The following is a 25,796-nucleotide window of genomic DNA, read 5'->3' as shown; positions in this document are numbered from 1 at the left end:
GATCTATATCCATCCAGGATACCTGGGCCAGGTCAATTAGGAAGGCCTCCTCGCTAAAGTGTTTTAGGGAGCGTTTGACAGTGATGAGGGGTGGTCGTTTGACCGCGGACCCGTTACGGACGCAGGCAATAAGGCAGTGATCGCTGAGATCCTGGTTGAAGACAGCTGAGGTGTATTTAGAGGGTATGTTAGTCAGGATGATATCTATGAGGGTACCCATGTTTACGGATTTAGGGTTGTACCTGGTAGGTTCGTTGATAATTTGCGTGAGGTTGAGGGCATCTAGCTTGGATTGTAGGATGGCTGGGGTATTAAGCATATCCCAATTTAGGTCACCAAGCAGTACAAACTCTGAGGATAAATGGGGGGCAATCAATTCACATATGGTGTCCAGGGCACAGCTGGGGGCTGAGGGGGGTCTGTAGCAAGCGGCAACAGTGAGAGACTTATTTCTGGAAAGGTGGATTTTTAGAAGTAGAAGCTCAAACTGTTTGGGCACAGACCTGGATAGTATGATAGAGCTCTGCAGGCTATCTCTACAGTAGATTGCAACTCCACCCCCTTTGGCAGTTCTATCTAGACGGAAAATGTTATAGTTGGGGATGGAAATTTCAGAATTTTTGGTGGCCTTCCTGAGCCAGGATTCAGACACTGCTAGAACATCAGGGTTGGCAGAGTGTGCTAACGCAGTGAATAACTCAAACTTAGGAAGTAGACTTCTGATATTTATGTGCAAGAAACCAAGACTTTTGCGATTACAGAAGTCATCAAATGATAGCGCCTGGGGAGTAGGAGTGATACTGAGGGCTGCAGGGCCTGGGTTAGCCTCTACATCACCAGAGGAACAGAGGAGGACTAGAATAAGGATACGGCTAAAGGCTTTAAGAACTGGTCTTCTAGTGCGTTGGGTACATAGAATAAAGGGGGCAGATTTCCGGGTGTTATAGAAAAGATTCAGGGCATTATGTACAGACAAGGATATGGAAGGATATGAGTAAAGTGGAGGTAAACCTAAGCGTTGGGTAACGATGAAAGAGATAGCATCGCTGGAGGCATCAATTGAGTCGGTCTCCGCGTGTATTGGGGGAGGTGCAAAGGAGCTATCTAAGGCAGGTTTAGCTAGGCTGGGGGGTCTACAGTGATATAGTACAATTAGAAATAACCGAAACAACAATAAACTAACCATGTTTGGGCTGAGGCTAAACATAAACAGGATGTAGTACCGTAAAAAGGAACAGTCCAGCAGATATCAGCTGTATAGCTGAGTTATCATAAGGTCCGGTGGTGAAGTACTAGTGAGTAAGAGGCTACAGCTAGCGGGCCAGGGCTAGCAGATGGATGGAATCTTCGTGGTTAACGTCGTAACCACATCAGACGATTTCGTCGGCAGACCAGTCGTGTAGGATCGGCGGGGCTCCGTGTCAATACTAGGTGGTCCCGTCCGGTTGACAGAGAGGTAGATAGCCGGGAGATGGGCCTAGCTCAGGATAATTAGCCAGACCACAGCGTCCGTTTTGTTGTAGCTAGCTGGTAGCGACGAATCCGGAGTTAAAGGTCCAGTGATTCAGTGATTCCAGCGGAAAAACTGATATGTTCTGGGTCGATAACGCGCTGTGCAGACTGGCCGAATATCCGGTGATCAATGTCCAGTGATTAAAATTAATCCCGCAGAAAAAAAATCCAATGTTCTGGGTGAAACACCGCTAGCTAAGGCTAATAGCAAGTAGCTAGTTAGCTGGCTAGCTGACTAGCTAGTTTCACTGGAGATTCTAGATAAAAGGTAAGTCAATAATATAATCCGTTCCACATTGAGTGAGGCGGGTTGCAGGAAAGTATATTTTGTAGAAGGATGAAAAGTCTGATAGGGAAATAGGTACGAAAAATACAAAAAAACTAGTTATTTACAGGCTATTTACAGGCACACGACAGAAACAGGACTGCACTACTTCGCCATCTTGGAACATACCTAATACCTCCTGAACCTCCTGCCAAGACAACACACACATACAGTTGAAGTCGGAAGTTGACATACACTCAGGTTGGAGTCATTAAAACTTGTTTTTCAACCACTCCACAAATTTCTTGTTAACAAACTATAGTTTTGGTAAGTCGGTTAGGACATCTACTTTGTGCATGACACAAGTAATTTTTCCAACAATTGTTTACAGACAGATTATTTCACTTATAATTCACTGTATCACAATTCCAGTGGGTCAGAAGTTTACATACACTTGTTGACTGTGCCTTTAAACAGCTTGGAAAATTCCAGAAAATGATGTCATGGCTTTAGAAGCTTCTGATAGGCTAATTGAGTCAATTGGAGGTGTACCTGTGGATGTATTTCAAGGCCTACCTTCAAACTCAGTGCCTCTTTGCTTGACATCATGGGAAAATCAAAAGAAATCAGCCAAGAAAAAAAAAATGTGTAGACCTCCACAAGTCTGGTTCATCCTTGAGAGCAATTTCCAAACGCCTGAAGGTACCATGTTCATCTGTACAAACAATAGTATGCAAGTATAAACACCATGGGACCACGCAGCCGTCATACCGCTCAGGAAGGAGACGCGTTCTGTCTCCTAGAGATGAACGTACTTTGGTGCGAAAAGTGCAAATCAATCCCAGAACAACAGCAAAGGGCCTTGTGAAGATGCTGGAGGAAACAGGTACAAAAGTATCTATATCCACAGTAAAATGAGTCCTATATCGACATAACCTGAAAGGCCGTTCAGCAAGGAAGAGGCCACTGCTCCAAAACCGCCATAAAAAAGCCAGACTACGGTTTGCAACTGCACATGGGGACAAAGATCTTACTTTTTGGAGAAATGTCCTCTGGTCTGATAAAACAAAAATATAACTGTTTGGCCATAATGACCATCGTTATGTTTGGAGGAAAAAGGGGGCTGCTTGCAAGCTGATGAACACCATCCCAACCGTGAAGCACAGGGTGGCAGCATCATGCTGTGTGGGGTGCTTTGCTGCAGGAGGGACTGGTACACTTCACAAAATAGATGGCATCATGAGGAAGGAAAATTATGTGGATATATTGAAGCAACATCTCAAGACATCAGTCAGGAAGTTAAAGCTTGGTCGCAAATGGGTCTTCCAAATGGACAATGACCACAAGCATACTTCCAAAGTTGTGGCAAAATGGCTTAAGGACAACAAAGTCAAGGTATTGGACTGGCCATCACAAAGCCCTGACCTCAATCCTATAGAACATTTGTGGGCAGAACTGAAAAAGCATGTGCGAGCACTTGTCAGGAGGAATGGGCCAAAATTCACCCAACTTATTGTGGGAAGCTTGTGGAAGGCTACCCGAAACGTTTGACCGAAGTTAAACAATTTAAAGGCAATGCTACCAAACACTAATTGAGTGTATGTAAACTTCTAACCCACTGGGAATGAAATAAATAATTCTCTCTACTATTATTCTGACATTTCACATTCTTAAAATAAAGAGGTGATCCTAACTGACCTAAGACAGGGAATTTTTACTAGGATTAAATGTCAGGAATTGTGAAAAACTGAGTTTAAATGTATTTGGCTAAGGTGTATGTAAACTTTCGACTTCAACTGTATGTATTGGTGAGGATGTGTCCAGTGATACCAGTTTACCTGTTAACTGCTCTGGTAGAGCAATACAAATACCTACATTCAAGTTATGTTTCTTGCAATCATTTCGATTCCATGTCTTCAAATCGAGTTAGGACTTCTTTTGAGTTTTGGGGTGTGTGTGAAAGATTTTCACAGCATGGCCCACAATTTAGTTCAGCGATTCAGAGGTCCCTATTGGCCCCAGCCCTCTCATACCCCCAGCCCATGTCCGATCTCCGCAACAGCCCTATGTCTCCAGCCCTCCAGCCCACTCCCCCCCAGCTCCAGCACTGGCCCCCTACCCTAGCCCCAGTCCCAATCCGCCCCCCACAACCGCCCTCAGTTCCAGTGCTGTGTCCCCCGCCCCTTCCCCCTTCAGTTCCAGTGCTGTGTCCCCCGCCCCTTCCCCCTTCAGTTCCAGTGCTGTGTCCCCCGCCCCTTCCCCCTTCAGTTCCAGTGCTGTGTCCCCCGCCCCTTCCCCCTTCAGCTCCAGTGCTGTGTCTCCAGGGGTGTGACAGCAGTATGTGGGTCAGAGAGAGCTGCTCTCTGGCCCCCTGGGCCCCCTGCAGGCCAGCCACAATAGCGGCCCCAGGGCGGGTGCCATAGCTGGGATTCTCTCCCGTAACCGGGACACCCCTCGCCCAGGGCACAGACACACTGGCAGCAGCCCCACAATCAATTCATCAATCTGTTGAAGGGAATGGCGACCAGCCAGGATGTAAAGGCCATGCAGAGGACTGGGGACTGGAGCATCAACCTGCCTCCACACACAGCCTGGCCCCGGACAGATATACAGTCAGACAGTACAGACACAGACAGACAGACAGACAGACAGACAGACAGACAGACAGACAGACAGACAGACAGACAGACAGACAGACAGACAGGCAGACAGGCAGACAGGCAGACAGATGGACAGGCTAGGGCCACCAGGGATAATGATGATACTCTGGTGAAGAATCTGACGAGGTCTGGCAACAGAAGCTTGGGCAATCATGGAGCCATCATAGTAGTCTGTCATGGAGCCACCCACTCATAGTAGTCTGTCTATAAGAATAGTCTGTAGTCTGTAGATAGAACCTCAGATGACAGATTCAGGATTGGCTGACACCTGAATACGTTCTTTACTGTAAAGGAAGGCTGTTCTTTCCATTTCCCTTACATCTATCTGCTATTAAAAAGATTCAAAGTGAAGAGTTGACCCATGGAGTTGAAAAGTCAGGAAAATTCTGTAATAAACTCAGTAATAAAAACTCTGAATATTGTGTTGTTATGCAACACCATTATAATAGTTAGAAAGGGGATGTATTGTGTGTGTTACATGAATGGCTAAATTTGTATAACATACTAAACTAAAGTTCAGCTAAGAAACTTCAGAGGCTCGCAGGCAGAGGAAACTCAGAGCGCTGGCCTTTGTCTCCCCCTGCTGGATGTAAAATATATGACCTGGAATCACAGCACAGCTATGGGATGTACGCACACAAATGAGGTACTGCCTGTCTGATGTAAACACTGAGAGAAAAGTCAAATGGTCACATCATGCTGCCACTAGATGGACCCACTATTCAACATTTCAAATTACGATGTAAACATCCCCTTTTCTAACTATTATAATGGTGTTGCATAACAACAGAATATTCAGAGTTTTTATTATTGAGTTTATTACAGAATTTTCCAGACTTTTCAACTCCATGGGTCAACTCTTCACTTTGAATCTTTTTAATAGCAGATATATGTAAGGGAAATGGAAAGAACAGCCTTCTTTTACAGTGAAGAACGTATGAACAAGGTAGCTTACTATGTTTACAAGCTTGTTGAAACTCATCTATAAATGCTGTATACGTGTCTTTGTAAGTGTTATAAAGAGCGTTATAATAAGTGTCTATAACTCGTGTAAATCAATCAAATGCCACTGTTCCTAAACATTTTCAACCTACTATGTTTTGTCTGAGCGTGTGAATATATCTTTACATCAACTCATCTACCTAGTCCTTCATTATGGAAACAGAAATAACAACACTGTGTTACATATTCATCACAACCAGATATTTATTTCCTGTACATTTATTAACTGCTCTCTTTTATAGAGTGCGACATGGCATGGAATGTTAGGCCTATTCTCTGTTCTGAGTTGTGTGTTGTGTGTTCCATTCTGTTGGAATGAAGCATAGATTCTATGTTCTGGGTTTGGGTTCAGAAGTCACTTGACCGTTTGACAATGATGCCACTGTGACAGGCTGCTCCATACGCATCAAAACAGCACTGATTAACCAGTTGACAGGGCTGGAGGACAATACTGCTGTTCATTGCATGGAGACAGACAGTACAGCCACTCAGACCCTAAACCTGTCACTGATTGAAAGTAACACTGGTCCAAAATAGTCTACATGGAATGGAAATAAACACATTTAGGATGATGCTAAATAATGTTCTTATATTGTTTCAGTAGCCTACTAAGCTTTGCTTACAATTTATTTTCATGGATAATCAAGCATGCTGCTATTAGCCTACATGTTAGGATTCTGACCAATTTGTGTTAATGAATTTCAGTGTAATCATTTTAACCATAGGCTACACCCAAGACATAACTAGATTCAAAAACTGATTCCATCAACTGGTTTATTACAATATTATAATAAACGTCATTAATGTCAATGACCCATTTTTCTAGATATGATTGTATTTAGAAAGGGCCCATTGAAATCATCAACAGTGTTTTCATATATTTATAAATCAGATTAGGCTAATCCTTGACCTTTTATTTATGTAGCAAATATTATCGTAATGTTTAAAAGTAGCCACAAAATGAAACGGATTTTCTCACTAGCGCTCAGAAGTAACGACTACTGATTGGTAAACAAACTGATCTGGCCAATCAAGTGCCTGTCTGGTCTGTATCACCGCTAGGAGTGAAAGCTGAGCATCAAAATACTTGTTAACTTTTGCCAAACTCTGTATTGACGCACCATATCGGAATTTATTCACCGCCCATATTCACTGGAAGTATCTTATCTAATAATACGATAATGTTTCTGCGTCAAGTCAATGCGACACTGTAAATAGGCTTCTTATTAGAGAGAAAGGGCAAGTAATCGTGGTACTGAAACTTGGACCTATCAACTGTAGACTTGAGTCTCGAGTCTTATGAAGATCAATCTCGAAGTTATAATTTGTTGAAATTGTTTTGCCTTTCCAAAAAAAAGTATCTAACGAGTTGAGGACTTCTTGAGGATTAAACCGACCTGCTCTACTGTAATTCCTGGTCATGATTATTATTCGGCTGGTTTGGACCTAGGCATGGACCATTTGCAGGTGTCTGTTCTGTGTATTATAATGATATCATGTCTACAGTCCACGTCGTCTCAAACGCAGGAAGGTAAGTGATTTTATGAATGGTGATATGTGTCACTAAATCAACTACAAACTTTGCATTCGGAAAGTATTCGGACCCTTTGACCTTTTCCACATTTTGTTACGTTACAGCCTTATTCTAAAATTGATTAAATAAACATTTTCCCTCATCAATCTACACACAATACACCATAATGACAAAGCAAAAACAGGCTTTTAGACATTTTTGCAAATGTATTAAAATAAAAAACTGAAATACCTTATTTACATAAGTATTCAGACCCTTTGCTATGAGACTCGAAATTGAGCTCAGGTGCATCCTGTTTCCATTGATCATCCTTGAGATGTTTCTACAACTTGATTTACCTGTGGTAAATTCAATTGATTGGACATTATTTGGAAAGGCACACACCTGTCTATATAAGGTCCCACAGTTGACAGTGCATGTCAGAGCAAAAACCAAGCCATGAGGTCGAAGGAATTGTCCGTAGAGCTCCAAGACAGGATTGTGTCGACTCCCGTGATATAATTGATTAGAAAAAAAATCCCTTCCTTTTCCCGTTTGGCAGTGCGTCGCCCATATCGCCCTATTGAACACACCGCCCCCGGTGTCGAGGCACAGATCTGGGGAAGGGTACCAAAACATTTCTGCATCATTGAAGGTCCCCAAGAACACAGTGGCCTCCATCATTCTTAAATGGAAGAAGTTTGGAACCGCCAAGACTCTTCCTAGAGCTGGCTGCCCGGCCAAACTGAGCAATCGGGGGAGAAGGGCCTTAGTCAGGGAGGGACCAAGAACCCGATGGTCACTCTGACAGAGCAAAGTACAGAGAGATCCTTGATAAAAACCTGCTCCAGAGCGCTCAGGAAATCAGACTGGAGTAAAGGTTCACCTTACAACAGGACAACGACCCTAAGCACACAGCCAAGACAATGCAGGAGTGGCTTTGATACAAGTATCTTAATGTCCTTGAGTGGCCCAGCCAGAGCCCAGACTTGAACCCGATCTAACATCTCTGGAGAGACCTGAAAATAGCTGTGCAGCGACGCTCCCCATCCAACCTGACAGAGCTTGAGAGGATCTGCAGAGAAGAATGGGAGAAACTCCCCAAATACAGGTGTGCCAAGCTTGTAGTGCCATACTCAAGAAGACTCGAGGCTGTAATCGCTGCCAAAGGTGCTTCAACAAAGTACTGAGTAAAGGGTCTGAATACTTATGTAATTGTGATATTTCCGTATTTTTTATTTTTTATTAGCAAAACAAATTACAAACCTGTTTTTATTGTTATGGGGTATTGTGTGTAGATTAATCCATTTTAGATCGATAAGGCTGTAACATAACAAAATGTGGAAAAAGTCAAGGGGTCTAAATACTTTCTGAATGCACTGTAGTTATAAACCAGCAGATCAATTCCATGTGTATTGGCTGTAGCATGTAGCCATTATTTTTGTAATCAAGCATCACTTTACATTTTGTGTTGATAATCAAATGCATTGTTTTTATTATTTTCATGGGAATGTATCACTGCTGATGACACACAGAACACAGAAAGTCTAAAAGTCTGTTTCTCAAGAGGTTGCTTTCCTGTTCCTGTATTTCACAGTAAAAAAAATGTTTTACTGCTCCTTTCCTGTTTCACCTGAGAGGGTGTGTCTGTCTCTGTCCTGGTCTGGGTGACTGTAGAGGAATCGCCAGTTTGCTCTCTGAGTCTCAGTGGATATAGCAGGGAGCAGGAGAGCAGGTAGACCACACCCACCTGTGGCCCTGATGACACAGCAGCTCCTACACTACTGGTAGAAAACCAGCCAAGACTTTTGGCATGTTGTTGTGGACTGATATCAACATGGCACACAAGTGTTTTGTGTGCTGTTTATATGCAGCATACTGTGAAACCTCTGGTTGGTTGAATGGAACTCACTGTGGGACAAAAACATGTAGACTCAATAAAGGTAGACAATGTCCTACTGTGTGTAAACTGGACTCTCACATGTGTAGGCTATAAAAAGGTACACTCTATATGCCCTATTGACTGGTCTCTATATGCCCTATTGACTGGTCTCTATATGCCCTATTGACTGGTCTCTATATGCCCTATTGACTGGTCTCTATATGCCCTATTGACTGGTCTCTATATGCCCTATTGACTGGTCTCTATATGCCCTATTGACTGGTCTCTATATGCCCTATTGACTGGTCTCTATATGCCATATTGACTGGTCTCTATACACCATATTGACTGGTCTCTATATGCCCTATTGACTGGTCTCTATATGCCCTATTGACTGGTCTCTATATGCCCTATTGACTGGTCTCTATATGTCCCATTGACTGGTCTCTATATGCCCTATTGACTGGTCTCTATATGCCCTATTGACTGGTCTCTATATGCCCTATTGACTGGTCTCTATACGCCCTATTGACTGGTCTCTATACACCATATTGACTGGTCTCTATATGCCCTATTGACTGGTCTCTATATGCCATATTGACTGGTCTCTATATGCCCTATTGACTGGTCTCTATATGCCCTATTGACTGGTCTCTATATGCCCTATTGACTGGTCTCTATATGCCCTATTGACTGGTCTCTATATGCCCTATTGACTGGTCTCTATATGCCCTATTGACTGGTCTCTATATGCCCTATTGACTGGTCTCTATATGCCCTATTGACTGGTCTTGGTTGTGAATGTTTCTCCTTTATATCCTTTGCTCTTTCTTTCTATATTTCTTTCTTTGTTCTCTCTCTCTCCTGTTCTTGTTCTCTATCTCTCCCCTATCGCTCTATTCTCTCTCTCTCTCTCTCTCTCTCTCTCTCTCTCTCTCTCCCAGTGGCGATTTTAGCCTGTCAATCTTGGTTGGGCAAACAAAAACAAAAAATTGGGGATGCATGCCAGCAATGCCACTACACAACACCACACTAAACAATACATTAATTGCACTATAACAGTGACAAACGGTGCCCACAAACTGTTAGCGCCTACATAAAGCTGTCCCGACAGCAGAGCTTTCTTTTCAGCACCATGGAGTGAATCCTTACCACTGCTACCCCTGGCTATCAGCAGAGCCTTGTCTGGCAGCGAAATAGTTCATTCAGCCTCATTTACTGCCTTTAAAAAAAACATAGCTGATATGGCTGACTTGCTTAAACAAATGTGGTTTCTACTGACAATTGAGATGTACAAATTATGGCATAAGGGGACGACAAGCGGATAAGAGGCAATCCGTAATTTCGATTAAGACATTAATGAGCGAGCTAGGACGGACGTAGTCAACATAATTATTTGTTCAGCACTTTTGAAATGTACAGCGACAGAATTCAGAACATGGGCCGTTCTTACAGTGTTCTCCCTGTACACCAAGTCAGAACCGTAGGATAAATAAAGGGGGCATATAAGCAGACAATGAAAGCTCTTACAATATTCAATGATAACATTTCTCTAAAACAGGTTATAGGCTACATGTGCACCACCAAGTCTGAACAGTAGGCGAAATTAAAAGGGGAAAATAGACCTAATTATTAGGGTGAGTCACATGGGCTACTAACAGTTTACTACACAACATACACTTAGTATCACATTCTTAGCTACAGTATATATATCTCCCTGGCATATTACATCATTTATGCAGAAGCATACAATACATTTTTGGACTCACCTTGTTGTGCTGTGCTCACTTGAACAGGAAGGTGGCGCGGAGGTCCTACGTGGGTGTCACGCTCTGGCTCCGGGACTGTGTAGTTTGAGCCAGGGTGTATTCATTTGGTTGTGTTGGGTATAGGGTGTGTTCATTTGGTTGTGTTTGGTTTTGGTTGTAGTGTCTTGTCTCGTCATGTGACTCCCAATCGGAGGTAACGAGTGTCAGCTGTCGGCTCGTTATCTCTGATTGGGAGCCATATTTAAACTGTCAGTGTTCACCTTAGGGTTGTGGGTTTTTGTTCCATGTTTCAGTCTGTGTACTGAGGACTTCACTATCCGTCATTGTTTATTGTTTTCTCGTTCGTGCACTTGAACGTTAATAAAGTCATGTTCGCTACAAACGCTGCGCTTTGGTCCACTCCTTCCGTAGACGGCCGTGACAGAAAAACCCACCAAAAAAGGACCAAGCAGCGTGTCCAGGAGCAAGGAGACTGGACATGGGAGGAAGCGCCGGGTAAGGAGATCGAGAGGCTGGCGATGGCCCAGGTGGGCAAATCGTGGTCCTGGGAGGACATGCTCGGGGGCAAGGGACCTTGGGGGAGGATCAAGGCCCTGGCGAGAGAGGAGCAACGGCGTCAGCAGGGCCATCGTCGGAGGGACGAGAGGCAACCCCAAAAAGTTTTTGGGGGGGGGCACATGGCTTGGGCGGCTGGGCAGCAGGAGGCTGCCACAGGGAGACGTGGAGAGAAGGCTACCGGATTACGGGAGCCATTGGCGAGTAGAGGGAGGGAAGTAGTGGAGGCACGGCGTGAGAGACTGAGGTGTGTTACCAGTCCGGTCCGGCCCGTTCCTGATCCTCGGTTAAGGCCAGTGGTGTGTGTTCCCAGTACGGACCGGCCTGTTCCTACTCCACGCACCAAGCCCACGGGGTGCGTCGTCAGCCCAGCCCGGCCTGTTCCTGCTCTACGCACAAAGCCTACGGTGTGCGTCGCCAGCCCAGCCCGGCCTGTTCCTGCTCCACGCACTAAACCAACGGTGTGCGTCGCCAGCCCAGCCCGGCCTGTTCCTACTCCACGCACCAAGCCCACGGGGTGCGTCGTCAGCCCAGCCCGGCCTGTTCCTGCTCTACGCACAAAGCCTACGGTGTGCGTCGCCAGCCCAGCCCGGCCTGTTCCTGCTCCACGCACTAAACCAACGGTGTGCGTCGCCAGCCCAGCCCGGCCTGTTCCTGCTCCACGCACTAAACCAACGGTGTGCGTCGCCAGCCCAGCCCGGCCTGTTCCTGCTCCACGCACTAAACCAACGGTGTGCGTCGCCAGCCCAGCCCGGCCTGTTCCTGCTCCACGCACTAAACCAACGGTGTGCGTCGCCAGCCCAGCCCGGCCTGTTCCTGCTCCACGCACTAAACCAACGGTGTGCGTCGCCAGCCCAGCCCGGCCTGTTCCTGCTCCACGCACTAAACCAACGGTGTGCGTCGCCAGCCCAGCCCGGCCTGTTCCTGCCACCCGCACCAAGTCTACGGTGCGCGTCGCCAGCCCGACCCGGCCTGTTCCTGCCACTCGCACCAAACCTACGGTGCGCGTCGCCAGCCCGGTCCGGCCTGTTCCTGCCACCCGCACCAAGTGTACGGTGTGCGTCGCCAGCCCGACCCGGCCTGTTCCTGCCACCCGCACCAAGTCTATGGTGCGCGTCGCCAGCCCGACCCGGCCTGTTCCTGCCACTCGCACCAAACCTACGGTGCGCGTCGCCAGCCCGGTCCGGCCTGTTCCTGCCACCCGCACCAAGTCTACGGTGCGCGTCGCCAGCCCGACCCGGCCTGTTCCTGCCACTCGCACCAAACCTACGGTGCGCGTCGCCAGCCCGGTCCGGCCTGTTCCTGCCACTCGCACCAAGCCAAGGGTGCGAGTCGTCAGCCTGGGGAGGCCCGTTCCGGCTCCACGCATCAAGCCTAGGGTGCGTTTCGTCGGCCCTGTCCGGCCCGTTCCTGCTCCCCGCACCAGGTCTGTGGTGCGTGTCGTCAGCCCTGTCCGGCCCGTTCCTGCTCCCCGCACCAAGTCTGTGGTGCGTTTCGTCAGCCCTGTCCGGCCCGGTCCCGCTCTCCGCACCAAGTCAAGGGTGCGCTTCGTCAGCCCGGTCCGGCCCATTCCTGCTCCCCGCGCCAAGGCAGTGGTGCGCGTCGTCAGCCTGGTAAGGCCCGTTCGTCCTCCACGCACCAAGCCAGGGGCGCGTGTCGTCAGTCCGGCTCCGGCCAGCGGGGCTAGACAGGACCAGGGGTACTTTGGGGGGTTGGAGAGGAGGTGGGGATCAAGGCCGGAGCCAGAGCCACCGCCGAGGAGGTATGCCCGCCCAGCCCTCCCTTGTTTAGCCCGTATTGAGGCGCGGTCGCAGTCCGCGCCTTTAGGGGGGGGTACTGTCACGCTCTGGCTCCGGGACTGTGTAGTTTGAGCCAGGGTGTATTCATTTGGTTGTGTTGGGTATAGGGTGTGTTCATTTGGTTGTGTTTGGTTTTGGTTGTAGTGTCTTGTCTCGTCATGTGACTCCCAATCGGAGGTAACGAGTGTCAGCTGTCGGCTCGTTATCTCTGATTGGGAGCCATATTTAAACTGTCAGTGTTCACCTTAGGGTTGTGGGTTTTTGTTCCATGTTTCAGTCTGTGTACTGAGGACTTCACTATCCGTCATTGTTTATTGTTTTCTCGTTCGTGCACTTGAACGTTAATAAAGTCATGTTCGCTACAAACGCTGCGCTTTGGTCCACTCCTTCCGTAGACGGCCGTGACAGTGGGCAAATGTTGTCATCAAAGTCTGGCATTCTCTGGATTTATGGTGCTTTCAAGACAACTGGGAACTCGGAAAAAACAAGGTTGAATCATGATGATGTCAGTGATCTTCACGTCGTAGCTCTAGAAAGAGGCCCGAGTTCCTGATTTACAATTCCGAGTTGGATGACCATAGCCATTCAAATCTTATTTTTTCCTGTTCCCAGTTGTCTTGAACTCATTGAAGTCAGATTTCCCAGTTCTGAGTTAACAGTTGTTTTGAGCGTGGCAGAAATCATGCTGATTGACAGAATGGCCAATGTTGAATGTTTATCATTTTAAAGTTGGAAAAGAGAACCTTAAACCGAGAATTGGGACCACACACCCACTCCACTGAATAGCAGCCTAGTGATTGCTTTGCAATGCTTGCAGTTAGCCACTGATTCCTTCCAAACCACTCATTGTTGAATTTGCGATTTCCAACTTGTTGTGTAATGTTTATGTCCAATGGCCGATGAGCACCGGTACGTTTTATCTATAATTTCTCTTCATTATTTCTCTTCATATGACAAGGATTAAAAAGGATTTGCCAGTAGATTGTCGACTTGATTCATGATGATGACTGCTAGCTAAGATTTAGAAAGTATGATGTTGACATGATCAGTGCAATCGAAGCTACTGTATATATAACGTGATTTGACGTCATGTTATCTGTGGCCAATGACCTTCAGCCTTCTTGGATGGGCACTTCTAATATAACTATGGCAGCACCCAAGGGGCTTGAATTTTCGAGCTCTACCCTTAGATTTGGTAGTGACCTAGTGTCCCCATGAGTGACAGAACACTGAGCCAATCACGGCGCAACTAGAAAACATTATCAACCCCTACGCTCCGGATTTTCCGCTAGCTGCCTCACCACCACAGAAAGCACTAAGCTAGGCTGAAACACCTGCATTTTGGAGCTGCCTTACTCAAGAAAGCAAAAAAGAGACCATGGTTGTATGGAGGCTTTATTAACTCAATGATACATAAATATTTTTTTATATTGTTTGCAAACTGATATGTGACACGTATTAATGCCAAAATAACATGGAAAAATGTGGGACTCAAAACAGGCGGGGCTCTACCTTCCCTGAATAACGGGTCGCCACTGCTCTCTCCCCTATTTCTCTCTCAATCTCTCTATCCTCTCTCCCCTATATCTCTATTATGTCTCTCCCCTCTCTCTCTCTCTGTCTCTCTCTCTTTCTCCATCCCCCCCTTCCCTCTATCTCAGAGATAAAATAGTTACTCTGTTCTTCTCTCAGAAGAGGGGACTTTGCTATACACATTACCACGATGTAATCAGCCTCTCTGATTGCAGTAATATGTCAGCCATTTAGCCGCCGCTGGCTATGTGTCATTTACACAGAGCTGATATCCTGTGTGCTGGAGACATACGTGACTGGGAGGCCCCTATTGTAAATGACACTGGAGGTCAAATGGATGGCTCTAGTGTTGTCTGTCGCTTTGATTGACTGTTGGCTGTTGTTTACCAGTAAGGAGCTCCGAGTTGGGTGTATAGTTGGGAGTAGTTTCTGTATTTTGCATGTTGGAATAGAATAGTTATAAACATGACATCCCAATTCTCTGGTAGATAAGCAATCATTTCAGTGGAGCATGCTTAGATGGTAGATAAGCGATCATTTCAGTGGAGCATGCTTAGATGGTAGATAAGCGATCATTTCAGTGGCGCATGCTTAGATGATAGATAAGCGATCATTTCAGTGGAGCATGCTTAGATGGTAGATAAGCGATCATTTCAGTGGAGCATGCTTAGATGGTAGATAAGCGATCATTTCAGTGGAGCATGCTTAGATGTTAGATAAGCGATCATTTCAGTGGAGCATGCTTAGATGGTAGATAAGCGATCATTTCAGTGGAGCATGCTTAGATGGTAGATAAGCGATCATTTCAGTGGAGCATGCTTAGATGGTAGATAAGCGATCATTTCAGTGGAGCATGCTTAGATGGTAGATAAGCGATCATTTCAGTGGAGCATGCTTAGATGGTAGATAAGCGATCATTTCAATGGAGCATGCTTAGATGTTAGATAAGCGATCATTTCAGTGGAGCATGCTTAGATGGTAGATAAGCGATCATTTCAGTGGAGCATGCTTAGATGGTAGCTAAGCGATCATTTCAGTGGAGCATGCTTAGATGTTAGATAAGCGATCATTTCAGTGGAGCATGCTTAGATGGTAGATAAGCGATCATTTCAGTGGAGCATGCTTAGATGGTAGATAAGCGATCATTTCAGTGGAGCATGCTTAGATGGTAGATAAGCGATCATTTCAGTGGAGCATGCTTAGATGGTAGATAAGCGATCATTTCAGTGGAGCATGCTTAGATGTTAGATAAGCGATCATTTCAATGGAGCATGCTTAGATGTTAGATAAGCGATCATTTCAATGGAGCATGCTTAGATGGTAGATAAGCGATCATTTCAGTGGAGCATGCTTAGATGGTAGATAAGCGATCGTTTCCGTGGAGCTTTCTTAGATGCTTTCAGTAAAATAGAATTGTGTGTGTGTAGCGGACATGAGTCATGGGCACGTGATGAGGTAGCCCCGCCTGCGAACTTCAAAACCATTGTCTGCCCTCAGCCCAAGAGGGAATATTGGCTTGGTCTAACGGTTTAACATTGTTTGCTCCCGTGGGAGACCCGGGTTCATATCCTGCGTGGCTATATGTTACTTCCTGATGGATTTTCCTTCTATCTGTCCCATTTCTGTCCAGTCCACACCCATCTATGTGTTTGCAGAGGACTAAACCTGCCCTTTGAGACAGAATCAGTGTGTGCAGTGGCTGGATTAGGTACTTTGTGTGAATCTTTATAACTTCCACTCCTCTTCTGGTCCAATATTTGCTCAGAAGTATGTATGAATGAACGAGTGTTACAAAGATATGGATTACCCATAGGGTCTGTCTGTCTGTCTGTCTGTGTGTATGCATGCGCACCACTCAGACCTCTCAACTTCTAAAGAGCCATCCATGTCAACATGCAACACTCCATATAATAGTGTTAACTCTGATGCCATTCACAAGCTACTGGTAAGAAGAGAAATGAAAAAACGGAAGTTTGGATGAACTGATGAGGTGTTCCCATTAAATTGTGAGTCACTCAAACAAATCGAGACAGTTGAATGTAATGACTAATGTATTAATAAGGAAGAATGTTTTTATTTAATTGTGTCCAATCACGCATGCAACTGCTCGAGTTGAATAGCTATGGAATAGAATGGGGATTTACTTTAGAGTAGTTAGCAACCAAATGCGCAGTGTGAATGCAGCTCATTCTCAATGATTTCAGTATTTTGCAGATGTATGCATGCTTAACATAGGACATTTCATAGAATTGGTGTATTAGTCTTCTTGGGGGATTGGTGAGTAAATGCTGTCTGTGCATTTTGATCCAGTGTGCATTGGAAGGGCCTCCCTTAACTCATACAGTAGCTGCAGATGCACAATGAATGTGTAGAGACTGTACAATATAGAGACTGAAATGTGGTCAGAAAGATATGGTGTGGATGTCTCCTTCCTGCCTCTAGCTCCCCTTCCTCCTCTGACCAGACTGGAGTTCTCTTCTCACACATGGCCTATTGTCCCACTGCCATGATCTCAGCAATGTGGGCCCCCTATCACACACACCCGCGCACGCACGCACGCACGCACACACACACACACACACACACACACACACACACACACACACACACACACACACACACACACACACACACACACACACACACATAACACACACACATAACACACACACACACACACACACACACAGAAGCACTGTCTGTCACTGCATCACTAGGACATACTGTCCACATTTATAGCGCAGACCATTACAATCCTATTATTTGTCTGGTAAGACCTTGTTCCCCCCATCCCCCCTCTATCAGCCTCAGGCCTGGTCCACTAAATGCAGAGGGGTTATGGCCTGCACCGCTTCAAACACAGCATCAGACATATCAACATTCATGTCAACAGACATAACAACAGACATATCAACAGACATATCAACAGAAATATCAACAGAAATATCAACAGACATATTAACAGACATATCAACAGATATAACAACAGATATAACAACAGATATAACAACAGATATCAACAGACATATAAACAGACATATTAACAGACATACTGTAGCATTGCATGTCAATAGACTCATCACTGCAGTCACATGTACCATCACACCACTATAATGAGTCCAACTATCTAGGTTATTTTGTTTAAGCTCTTATTCCATACCAGTGCACTCCTTGCCTGAGGTACACTGGTCTCTCTGATTAGTTGGTTGGTTGGTTGATTGATTGAACAACACTGACAACAAACCTTCTTTGATCTCCCCTCCTTCCTGTGTGTGTGTCAGTGGTGTGTCCTGGTACCCAGAATGGCCTGAGCTCCACAGGATCCCAGGAGAACCAGTACAACCTGATCAAGGACCGCTACACAGGCTGTGAGATCATCATGGGTAACCTGGAGATCACCCAGATAGAGACTGACTGGGACTTCAGCTTCCTAGGGGTGAGACAGAGACAGCATTTTTTATTATAAGATCTCTTGTTGTTGTTGTTGTTATAGTTGTTGTTGTTGTTGTTGTTATTTTCTTCTTCTAATTTTTCTTGTCCATGAGACATGTCCATGAGGCCTCCACTGGTAATCGAGGTAATCTGGTAATGTGACTGTCTCTAACCTCATTCTAACTCCTGTGCTTCAATACGATCAGAGAGGTGACAGGCTACATCCTGTCTCTAACCTGTACTGTTACAGTAACATTAGTACGTAATCTGTAATCTGATTAACTCTGTAACTCTGTCTCTGTCACTCCAGACCATCAGAGAGGTAACGGGCTACATCCTAATCGCCATGAACCACTTCAGACGTCTGCCTCTGGAACAGCTGCGCGTGATCAGGGGCAACACCCTGTACGACCGAGGGTTCGCCCTCTCTGTTTTCCTCAACTACCCCAAGGAGGGCTCAAATGGCCTGCAGCACCTGGGACTCACACACCTCACTGGTGAGAGGAGGAAAGGGGGAGGAGGGAGGGGGAGAGGAGAGGAAAGGAGAGAAGGAAAGAGGAGAGGAGAGGGGTGAAGGAGTGGGGGATATGGAGAGGTGGGAGGGAGGGTGAAGAGTAGAAAGGGTGAAGGAAAGAGGAGAGGAGAGGGGTGAAGGAGTGGGGGATATGGAGAGGTGGGAGGGAGGGTGAAGAGTAGAAAGGGTGAAGGAAAGAGGAGAGGAGAGGGGTGAAGGAGTGGGGGATATGGAGAGGTGGGAGGGAGGGTGAAGAGTAGAAAGGGTGAAGGAAAGAGGAGAGGAGAGGGGTGAAGGAGTGGGGGATATGGAGAGGTGGGAGGGAGGGTGAAGAGTAGAAAGGGTGAAGGAAAGAGGTGAGAAGGAGGGATAGTGGTAGTCAGCAGTGGTTAACCTCCTTGAGATGATTGACACGCTAAGTTACATAACAAAGAAATTCCCCATCAAAATCCATCAGTTTAAACTAGAGATATCTGTTTTTTTTTTGCATTGGATGCGTCTCAATCCACCACATCCACCAGAGTAGAGCTTCCGCATCTGCGGTGAAAGGTGGCAGAGCTAAAGCGGTGTTTGTGAAACCATGAGACATCCTGAAAATCTGTCTTCTCACGTAAACTTCTGTAGTGTCCGAACGGTTTGACGGTTTGAATGGAAGTAGGTAGGTTTGTGCCACACAAAAATGGGTTTTTGTTTTGATTTTTACTAGTTTCTACATTGTAGAATAATAGTGAAGACATCAAAACCTTGAAATAACACATATGGAATCTTGAGTAACCAAAAAGGTGTTAAGCAAATCTAAATATATTTTATATTTGAGATTCTTCAAATAGCCACCCTTCGCCTTGATGACAGCTTTGCACACTCTTGGCATTCTCTCAACCAGCTTCACCTGGAATGCTTTTCCAACAGTCTTGAAGGAGTTCCCACATATGCTGAGCACTTATTGTCTGCTTTTCCTTCACTCTGCCGTTCGACTCATCCCAAACCATGTCAATTGGGTTGAGGTCGGGGGATTGTGGAGGCCAGGTCATCTGATGCAGCACTCCATCACTCTCCTTCTTGGTAAAATATCCCTTACACAGCCTGGAGGTGTGTTGGGTCATTGTCCTATTGAAAAACAAATGATAGTCCCACTAAGCCCAAACCAGATGGGATGGCGTATTGCTGCAGAATGCTGTGGTAGCCATGCTGGTTAAGTGTGCCTTGAATTCTAATAAATCACAGACAGTGTCACCAGCAAAGCACCCCCACACCATAACATCTCCTCCTCCATGATTTACGGTGGGAACTACACATGCGGAGATCATCCGTTCACCCACATCGCGTCTCACAAAGACACAGTGGTTGGAACCAAAAATTGCCAATTTGGATTCCAGACCAAAGGACAAATTTCCACCTGTCTAATGTCCATTGCTTGTGTTTCTTGGCCCAAGCAGGTATCTTCTTTTTATTGGTGTCCTTTAGTAGTGTTTTCTTTGCAGCAATTCGACCATGAAGGCCTGATTCACACAGTCCCCTCTGAACAGTTGATGTTGAGATGTGTCTGTGACTTGAACTCTGTGAAGCATTTATTTGGGCTGCAATTTCTGAGGCTGGTAACTCTAATGAACTTATCCTCTGCAGCAGGGGTAACTCTGGGTCTTCCATTCCTGTGGTGGTCCTCATGAGAGCCAGTTTCATCATAGCGCTTGATGGTTTTTGCGACTGCACTTGAAGAAACTTTCAAAGTTCTTGAAATTTTCCGGATTGACTGACCTTCATGTCTTTAAGTAATGATGGACTGTTGTTTCTCTTTGCTTATTTGAGCTGTTCTTGCCATAATATGGACTTGATCTTTTACTAAATAGGGCTATCTTCTGTATGCCCCCCCCTACCTTGTCACAACACAACTGATTGGCTCAAACGCATTAAGAAAAAAAGAAATTCCACAAATTAACTTTTAACAAGGCACACCTGTTAATTGAAATGCATTACAGGTGACTACCTCATGAAGCTGGTTGAGAGAATGCCAAGCGTGCGCAAAGCTGTCATCAAGGAAAAGGATGGCTATTTGAATAATCTCAAATATAAAACACTTCTTTGTTTACTACATGATTCCATATGTGTTATTTCATAGTTTTGATGTTTTCACTATTATTCTACAATGTAAAAAATTGTAAAAATAAAGAAAAACCCTTGAATGAGTAGGTGTGTCCAAACTTTTGACTGGTAGTGTATATTTATGATAACTAAAGGCGTCCTACAATTCAAAATCAAATAGCTAAATGATCCGTAGTATGACCATCTTAAAACAATTCCATATGTCAGCTTCAACCCTAACTCTAGCCATAACCCTAACCCTAATCCTAGCCATAACCCTAATTTTAGCCATAACCCTAATCCTAGCCATAACCCTAACCCTAATCCTAACCATAACCCTAATTTTAGCCATAACCCTAATCCTTGCCATAACCCTAACCCTAATCCTAGCCATAACCCTAATTTTAACCATAACCCTAATCCTAGCCATAACCCTAACCCTAATCCTAGCCATAACCCTAATTTTAACCATAACCCTAATCCTAGCCATAACCCTAACCCTAATCATTGCCATAACTCTAACCCTAATCCTTGCCATAACCCTAACCCTAATCCTTGCCATAACCCTAACCCTAATCCTAGCCATAACCCTAACCCTAATCCTTGCCATAACCCTAATTTTAGAGAGAGAACTGAAAGAGGACAAAGCTAAAGAGACGTAGGAGAAATTAGAGAGGGAACAGAGGTGAAGAGGATAGATGCCAGACAGGGAGGACAAATTGTGTGGGCGGCAGGAGCCAGGAATCTCTTGTGGTTACTGTAAAACACACCACACCCTCAGTGTGCAGACAGGTGTGTAATGTAGCATGGCAGGGGAGGGGGATTAGGGGTGAAGAGGGGGTGTGAAGGGGGATTGATGGTAAAGACCTGACTAATGACTTTACTGTGAAAGCAGAGCTTCCAGTTATTCCCAACAACACTGGGTTTCACCTGTAGTTCGCGGTTTCCGTGTGTTTGTGTATGTGTCTTATATCTCACAACCCCTCCAACCTCCAAGGAGAGGTTCTGGGAGCAGCTTCTCCCTACATGCTCCAGCATGTCTTGGTTAATGTTTAATGAAAGGTTGAGTCAAACTGGAACTGTCTTAGTGTAACACGGATTTATCTTCCTCTCTCACAGTCGCTCTGTCTCTCTTTCCCTTCCTTCCTCCCCTCTCTCTCTCTCTCTCTCTCTCTCTCTCTCGCTCTCTCTCTCTCTCTCGCTCTCTCTCTCTCTCTCTCTCTCTCTCTCTCTCTCTCTCTCTCTCTCTCTCTCTCTCTCTCTCTCTCTCTCTCTCTCTCTCTCTCTCTCTCTCTCTCTCTCTCTCTCTCTCTCTCTCTCGCTCTCTCTTTCTCTCGTCTACAGAGATTCTGGAGGGGGGGGTCCAGATCGTCAACAACAGGTTCCTGAGCTATGGTCCCTGGGTGAACTGGGATGACATTGTGAGGGACAGGGATAGGGCCAAGGCTCCCATTGACATCCAGTACAATGGCCAGAGAGGTCAGTGTCTGTCCACTAGAATAGGATAAGTGGTTAGAGTCTGATCTGAAAAATACAAAAAGAGATCAGGATTCCGGTTGAGATTCCGAACTCTGGCTAGACCATGAACTTTGACCTCTGTTCCTGGGTCAGCCTTTGGCTGCTATGTCTGACTGATAATAATGTTCCATGTCTGTAGGGCCTTGTCACCCCTCCTGTGGGGAGAACTGCTGGGGGTCTGGTGAAGAACACTGCCAGATCTGTGAGTTCTCTGCTTGCTCTTCATCTGGGTGTGCCACCTCTCATTCTATCTCTTTATTTTTCTCTATCTCTCACCCTCTTGCTCACTCTCTCTATCTCTCACCCTCTTTCTCACTCTCTGTATCCCTCACCCTCTTGCTCACTCTCTCTATCTATCACCCTCTTTCTCACTCTATCTCTCACCCCCTTGCTCACTCTCTCTATCTCTCACCCTCTTTCTCACTCTCTCTATCTCTCACCCTCTTGCTCACTCTCTCTATCCCTCACCCTCTTGCTCACTCTCTCTATCCCTCGCCCTCTTGCTCACTCTCTCTATCCCTCACCCTGTTGTCACTCTCTCTATCTCTCACTCTCTTTCTCACTCTCTCTATCTCTCACCCTCTTTCTCACTCTCTCTCTCCCTCACCCTATTGCTCACTCTCTATCTCACCCTCTTTCTCACTCTCTCTATCTCTCACCCTCTTGCTCACTCTATGTCTCATGCTCTTTCTCACTCTCTCTATCCCTCACCCTGTTGCTCACTCTCTCTATCTCACACCCTCTTGCTCACTCTCTCTATCTCTCACCCTCTTGCTCACTCTCTCTCTCACCCTCTTTCTCACTCTCTCTATCTCTCACCCTCTTGCACACTCTCTATATCCCTCACCCTCTTTCTCACTCTCTCTATCCCTCACCCTCTTGCTCACTCTCTCTATCTCTCACCCTCTTGCTCACTCTCTATCTCTCACCCTCTTTCTCACTCTCTCTATCCCTCACCCTCTTGCTCACTCTCTCTATCTCTCACCCTCTTGCTCACTCTCTCAATCTCTCTCTTCTCTTCAATCTCTATTCATCACTCTATCTCCAACTCACATACTCTCTCTCCCCCCCTCTTTTTCACCACTTGTCATATATTGTCACATGCTATCATACACTATCCTGTCACTGACCCCCCTCTCTGTCCCCCTCAGTGACTAAGACGGTGTGCGCCCCTCAGTGTAACGGCCGCTGTTTTGGGACAAGCCCCAGGGACTGCTGTCACATAGAGTGTGCAGGGGGCTGCACTGGGCCTCAGGACACGGACTGCTTTGTGAGTGCTTTTCTCTCATTCTCAAAGGAGTAGGGATTTAACAGTAGTGATTTAGTGATTTAATTGAACCTTAATAGCTCAATAGAGTCCACAGGCGCGTCGCCACCATAATTACATACAGTACCAGTCAAAAATAGTTATTTTTTACTATTTTCTACATTGTAGAATAATAGTGAAGACATCAAAACTATGAAATAACACATATGGAATCATGTAGTAACCAAAAACTAATCAAAATATATGTTATATTTGAGATTCTTCAAATAGCCACCCTTTGCCTTGATGACAGCTTTGCACACTCTTGGCATTCTCTCAACCAGCTTCATCAGGTAGTCACCTGGAATGCATTTCAATTAACAGGTGTGCCTTCTTAAAAGTTAATTTGTGGAATTTCTTTCCTTCTTAACGCGTTTGAGCCAATCAGTTGTGTTGTGACAAGGTAGGGGGGGTATACAGAAGATAGCCCTATTTGGAAAAAGGCCAAGTCCATATTATGGCAAGAACAGCTCAAATAAGCAAAGAGAAACGAAAGTCCATCATTACTTTAAGACATGAAGGTCAGTCAATCTGGAAAGTTTCAAGAACTTTGAATGTTTCTTCAAGTGCAGTCGCAAAAACCATCAAGCGCTATGATGAAACTGGCTCTCATGAGGACCGCCACAGGAATAGAAGACTCAGAGTTACCTCTGCTGCAGAGGAAAAGTTCATTAGCGTTACCAGCCTCAGAAATTGCAGCCCACATAAATGCTTCACAGAGTTCAAGTAACAGACACATCTCAACATCAACTGTTCAAAGGGGACTGTGTGAATCAGGCATTCATGGTCGAATTGCTGCAAAGAAACCACTACTAAAGGACACCAATACTAAGAAGAGACCTGCTTGGGCCAAGAAACACGAGCAATGGACATTAGACCGGTGGAAATGTGTCCTTTGGTCTGGAGTCCAAATGGGAGATTTTTGGTTCCAACCGCTGTGTCTTTGTGAGATGCGGTGTGGGTGAACGGATGATCTCCGCGTGTGTATTTCCCACCGTAAAGCATGGAGGAGGAGATGTTATGGTGTGGGGGTGCTTTGCTGGTGACACTGTCTGTGATTTATTTAGAATTCAAAGCACATTTAACCAGCATGGCTACCACAGCATTCTACAACGATATGCCATCCCATCTGGTTTGGGCTTAGTGGGACTATCATTTGTTTTTCAACAGGACAATGACCCAACACACCTCCAGGCTGTGTAAGGGCTATTTTACCAAGAAGGAGAGTAATGGAGAGCTGCATCAGATGACCTGGCCTCCACAATCCCCCGACCTCAACCCAATTGAGATGGTTTGGGATGAGTCAAACCACAGAGTGAAGGAAAAGCAGCCAACAAGTGCTCAGCATATGTGGGAACTCCTTCAAGACTGTTGGAAAAGCATTCCAGGTGAAGCTGGTTGAGAGAATGCCAAGAGTGTGCAAAGCTGTCATCAAGGCGAAGGGTGGCTATTTGAAGAATCTCAAATATAAAATATATTTTGATTTGTTTAACACTTTTTTTGTTTACTACATGATTCCATATGTGTTATTTCATAGTTTTGATATCTTCACTATTATTCTACAATGTAAAAAATTGTAAAAATAAAGAAAAACCCTTGAATGAGTAGGTGTGTCCAAACTTTTGACTGGTAGTGTATATAGGACCCTCATTGAATTTGCTTCTTATTGAGTTATCAAGTCGTGGACATATGTCACAACACCAACTGTATGTCACACGCAGCTTTGAGGCTTTGAACTGTGTAGCGCAGTTTTGTAACAGCTGATGAAGTAGCTCATTTACAGTAAGAAAGCTAATATAGAGGACTTCATGAGAAGGTTCATGATTCATTCTAAATTCCTGTGCGTGCGTGTGTGTCTACCTTCCTACTCTCAGGCGTGCAGTCACTTCAACGACTCAGGCTCCTGTGTGCCCCAGTGTCCCCAGACTCTGATTTACAACAAGCAGACGTTTCAGATGGAGACGAACCCAAATGCCAAGTATCAGTACGGATCCATCTGTGTCTCCCACTGCCCCAGTGAGTACCCTTGTGTGTGTGTGTGTGTGTGTTTGTGTGTGTGTGTGTGTGTGTGTGTGTGTGTTCATGTGTGTTTGTGTTTTTATCTATATTCTCACATTCTTCCTCTTGTGTTCTCGTACTGAACTGGTATCTGTGTATTTTCTAAACACTGAACCAGCCAAGTGACAACAAGAACATCCAAGCCACTGCATGGTTCTGAATGAATCTGAATAGATGCCTATGTCTCTTCACTCCTCTGCCCTCTGTCCCCCATACAGCACACTTCGTGGTGGACGGCAGCTCCTGTGTGAGCGGCTGTCCTCCAGACAAGAAGGAGGTGGAGAGGAGTGGTCAGAGGCAGTGTGAGCTCTGTGGAGGACTGTGCCCTAAAGGTAATCCAACACAGTCAATACACTAACACACCCTGGCCCAATCCCAGATAGTCTGTCCTCGATTCTG

At 45.5% G+C, this 25,796-nt stretch overlaps 1 protein-coding gene across 1 annotated transcript in view; it reads left to right on the top strand.

The window, feature by feature from the left end:
- Positions 1–6,891: 6,891 nt before the first annotated feature.
- Positions 6,892–25,796, top strand: part of LOC311147878 (receptor tyrosine-protein kinase erbB-3-like) — a gene marked incomplete at its 5' end in the record, with an annotated part of 47,565 nt that continues 28,660 nt past the window's right edge. The window contains 8 exons of the mRNA XM_084184706.1: positions 6,892–6,970; positions 17,772–17,926; positions 18,233–18,419; positions 21,860–21,994; positions 22,173–22,235; positions 23,185–23,303; positions 25,214–25,355; positions 25,616–25,729. Of these exons, the coding sequence (XP_084040832.1) occupies positions 6,892–6,970; positions 17,772–17,926; positions 18,233–18,419; positions 21,860–21,994; positions 22,173–22,235; positions 23,185–23,303; positions 25,214–25,355; positions 25,616–25,729 (994 nt within the window). The remainder of the gene's footprint in view (positions 6,971–17,771; positions 17,927–18,232; positions 18,420–21,859; positions 21,995–22,172; positions 22,236–23,184; positions 23,304–25,213; positions 25,356–25,615; positions 25,730–25,796) is intronic.

The sequence above is a fragment of the Coregonus lavaretus genome, assembly GCF_964263955.1.
Source record: "Coregonus lavaretus genome assembly, chromosome: 20".
Taxonomy (NCBI): Eukaryota; Metazoa; Chordata; class Actinopteri; order Salmoniformes; family Salmonidae; genus Coregonus; species Coregonus lavaretus.
This window is presented reverse-complemented; position numbering and strand designations above follow the sequence as displayed.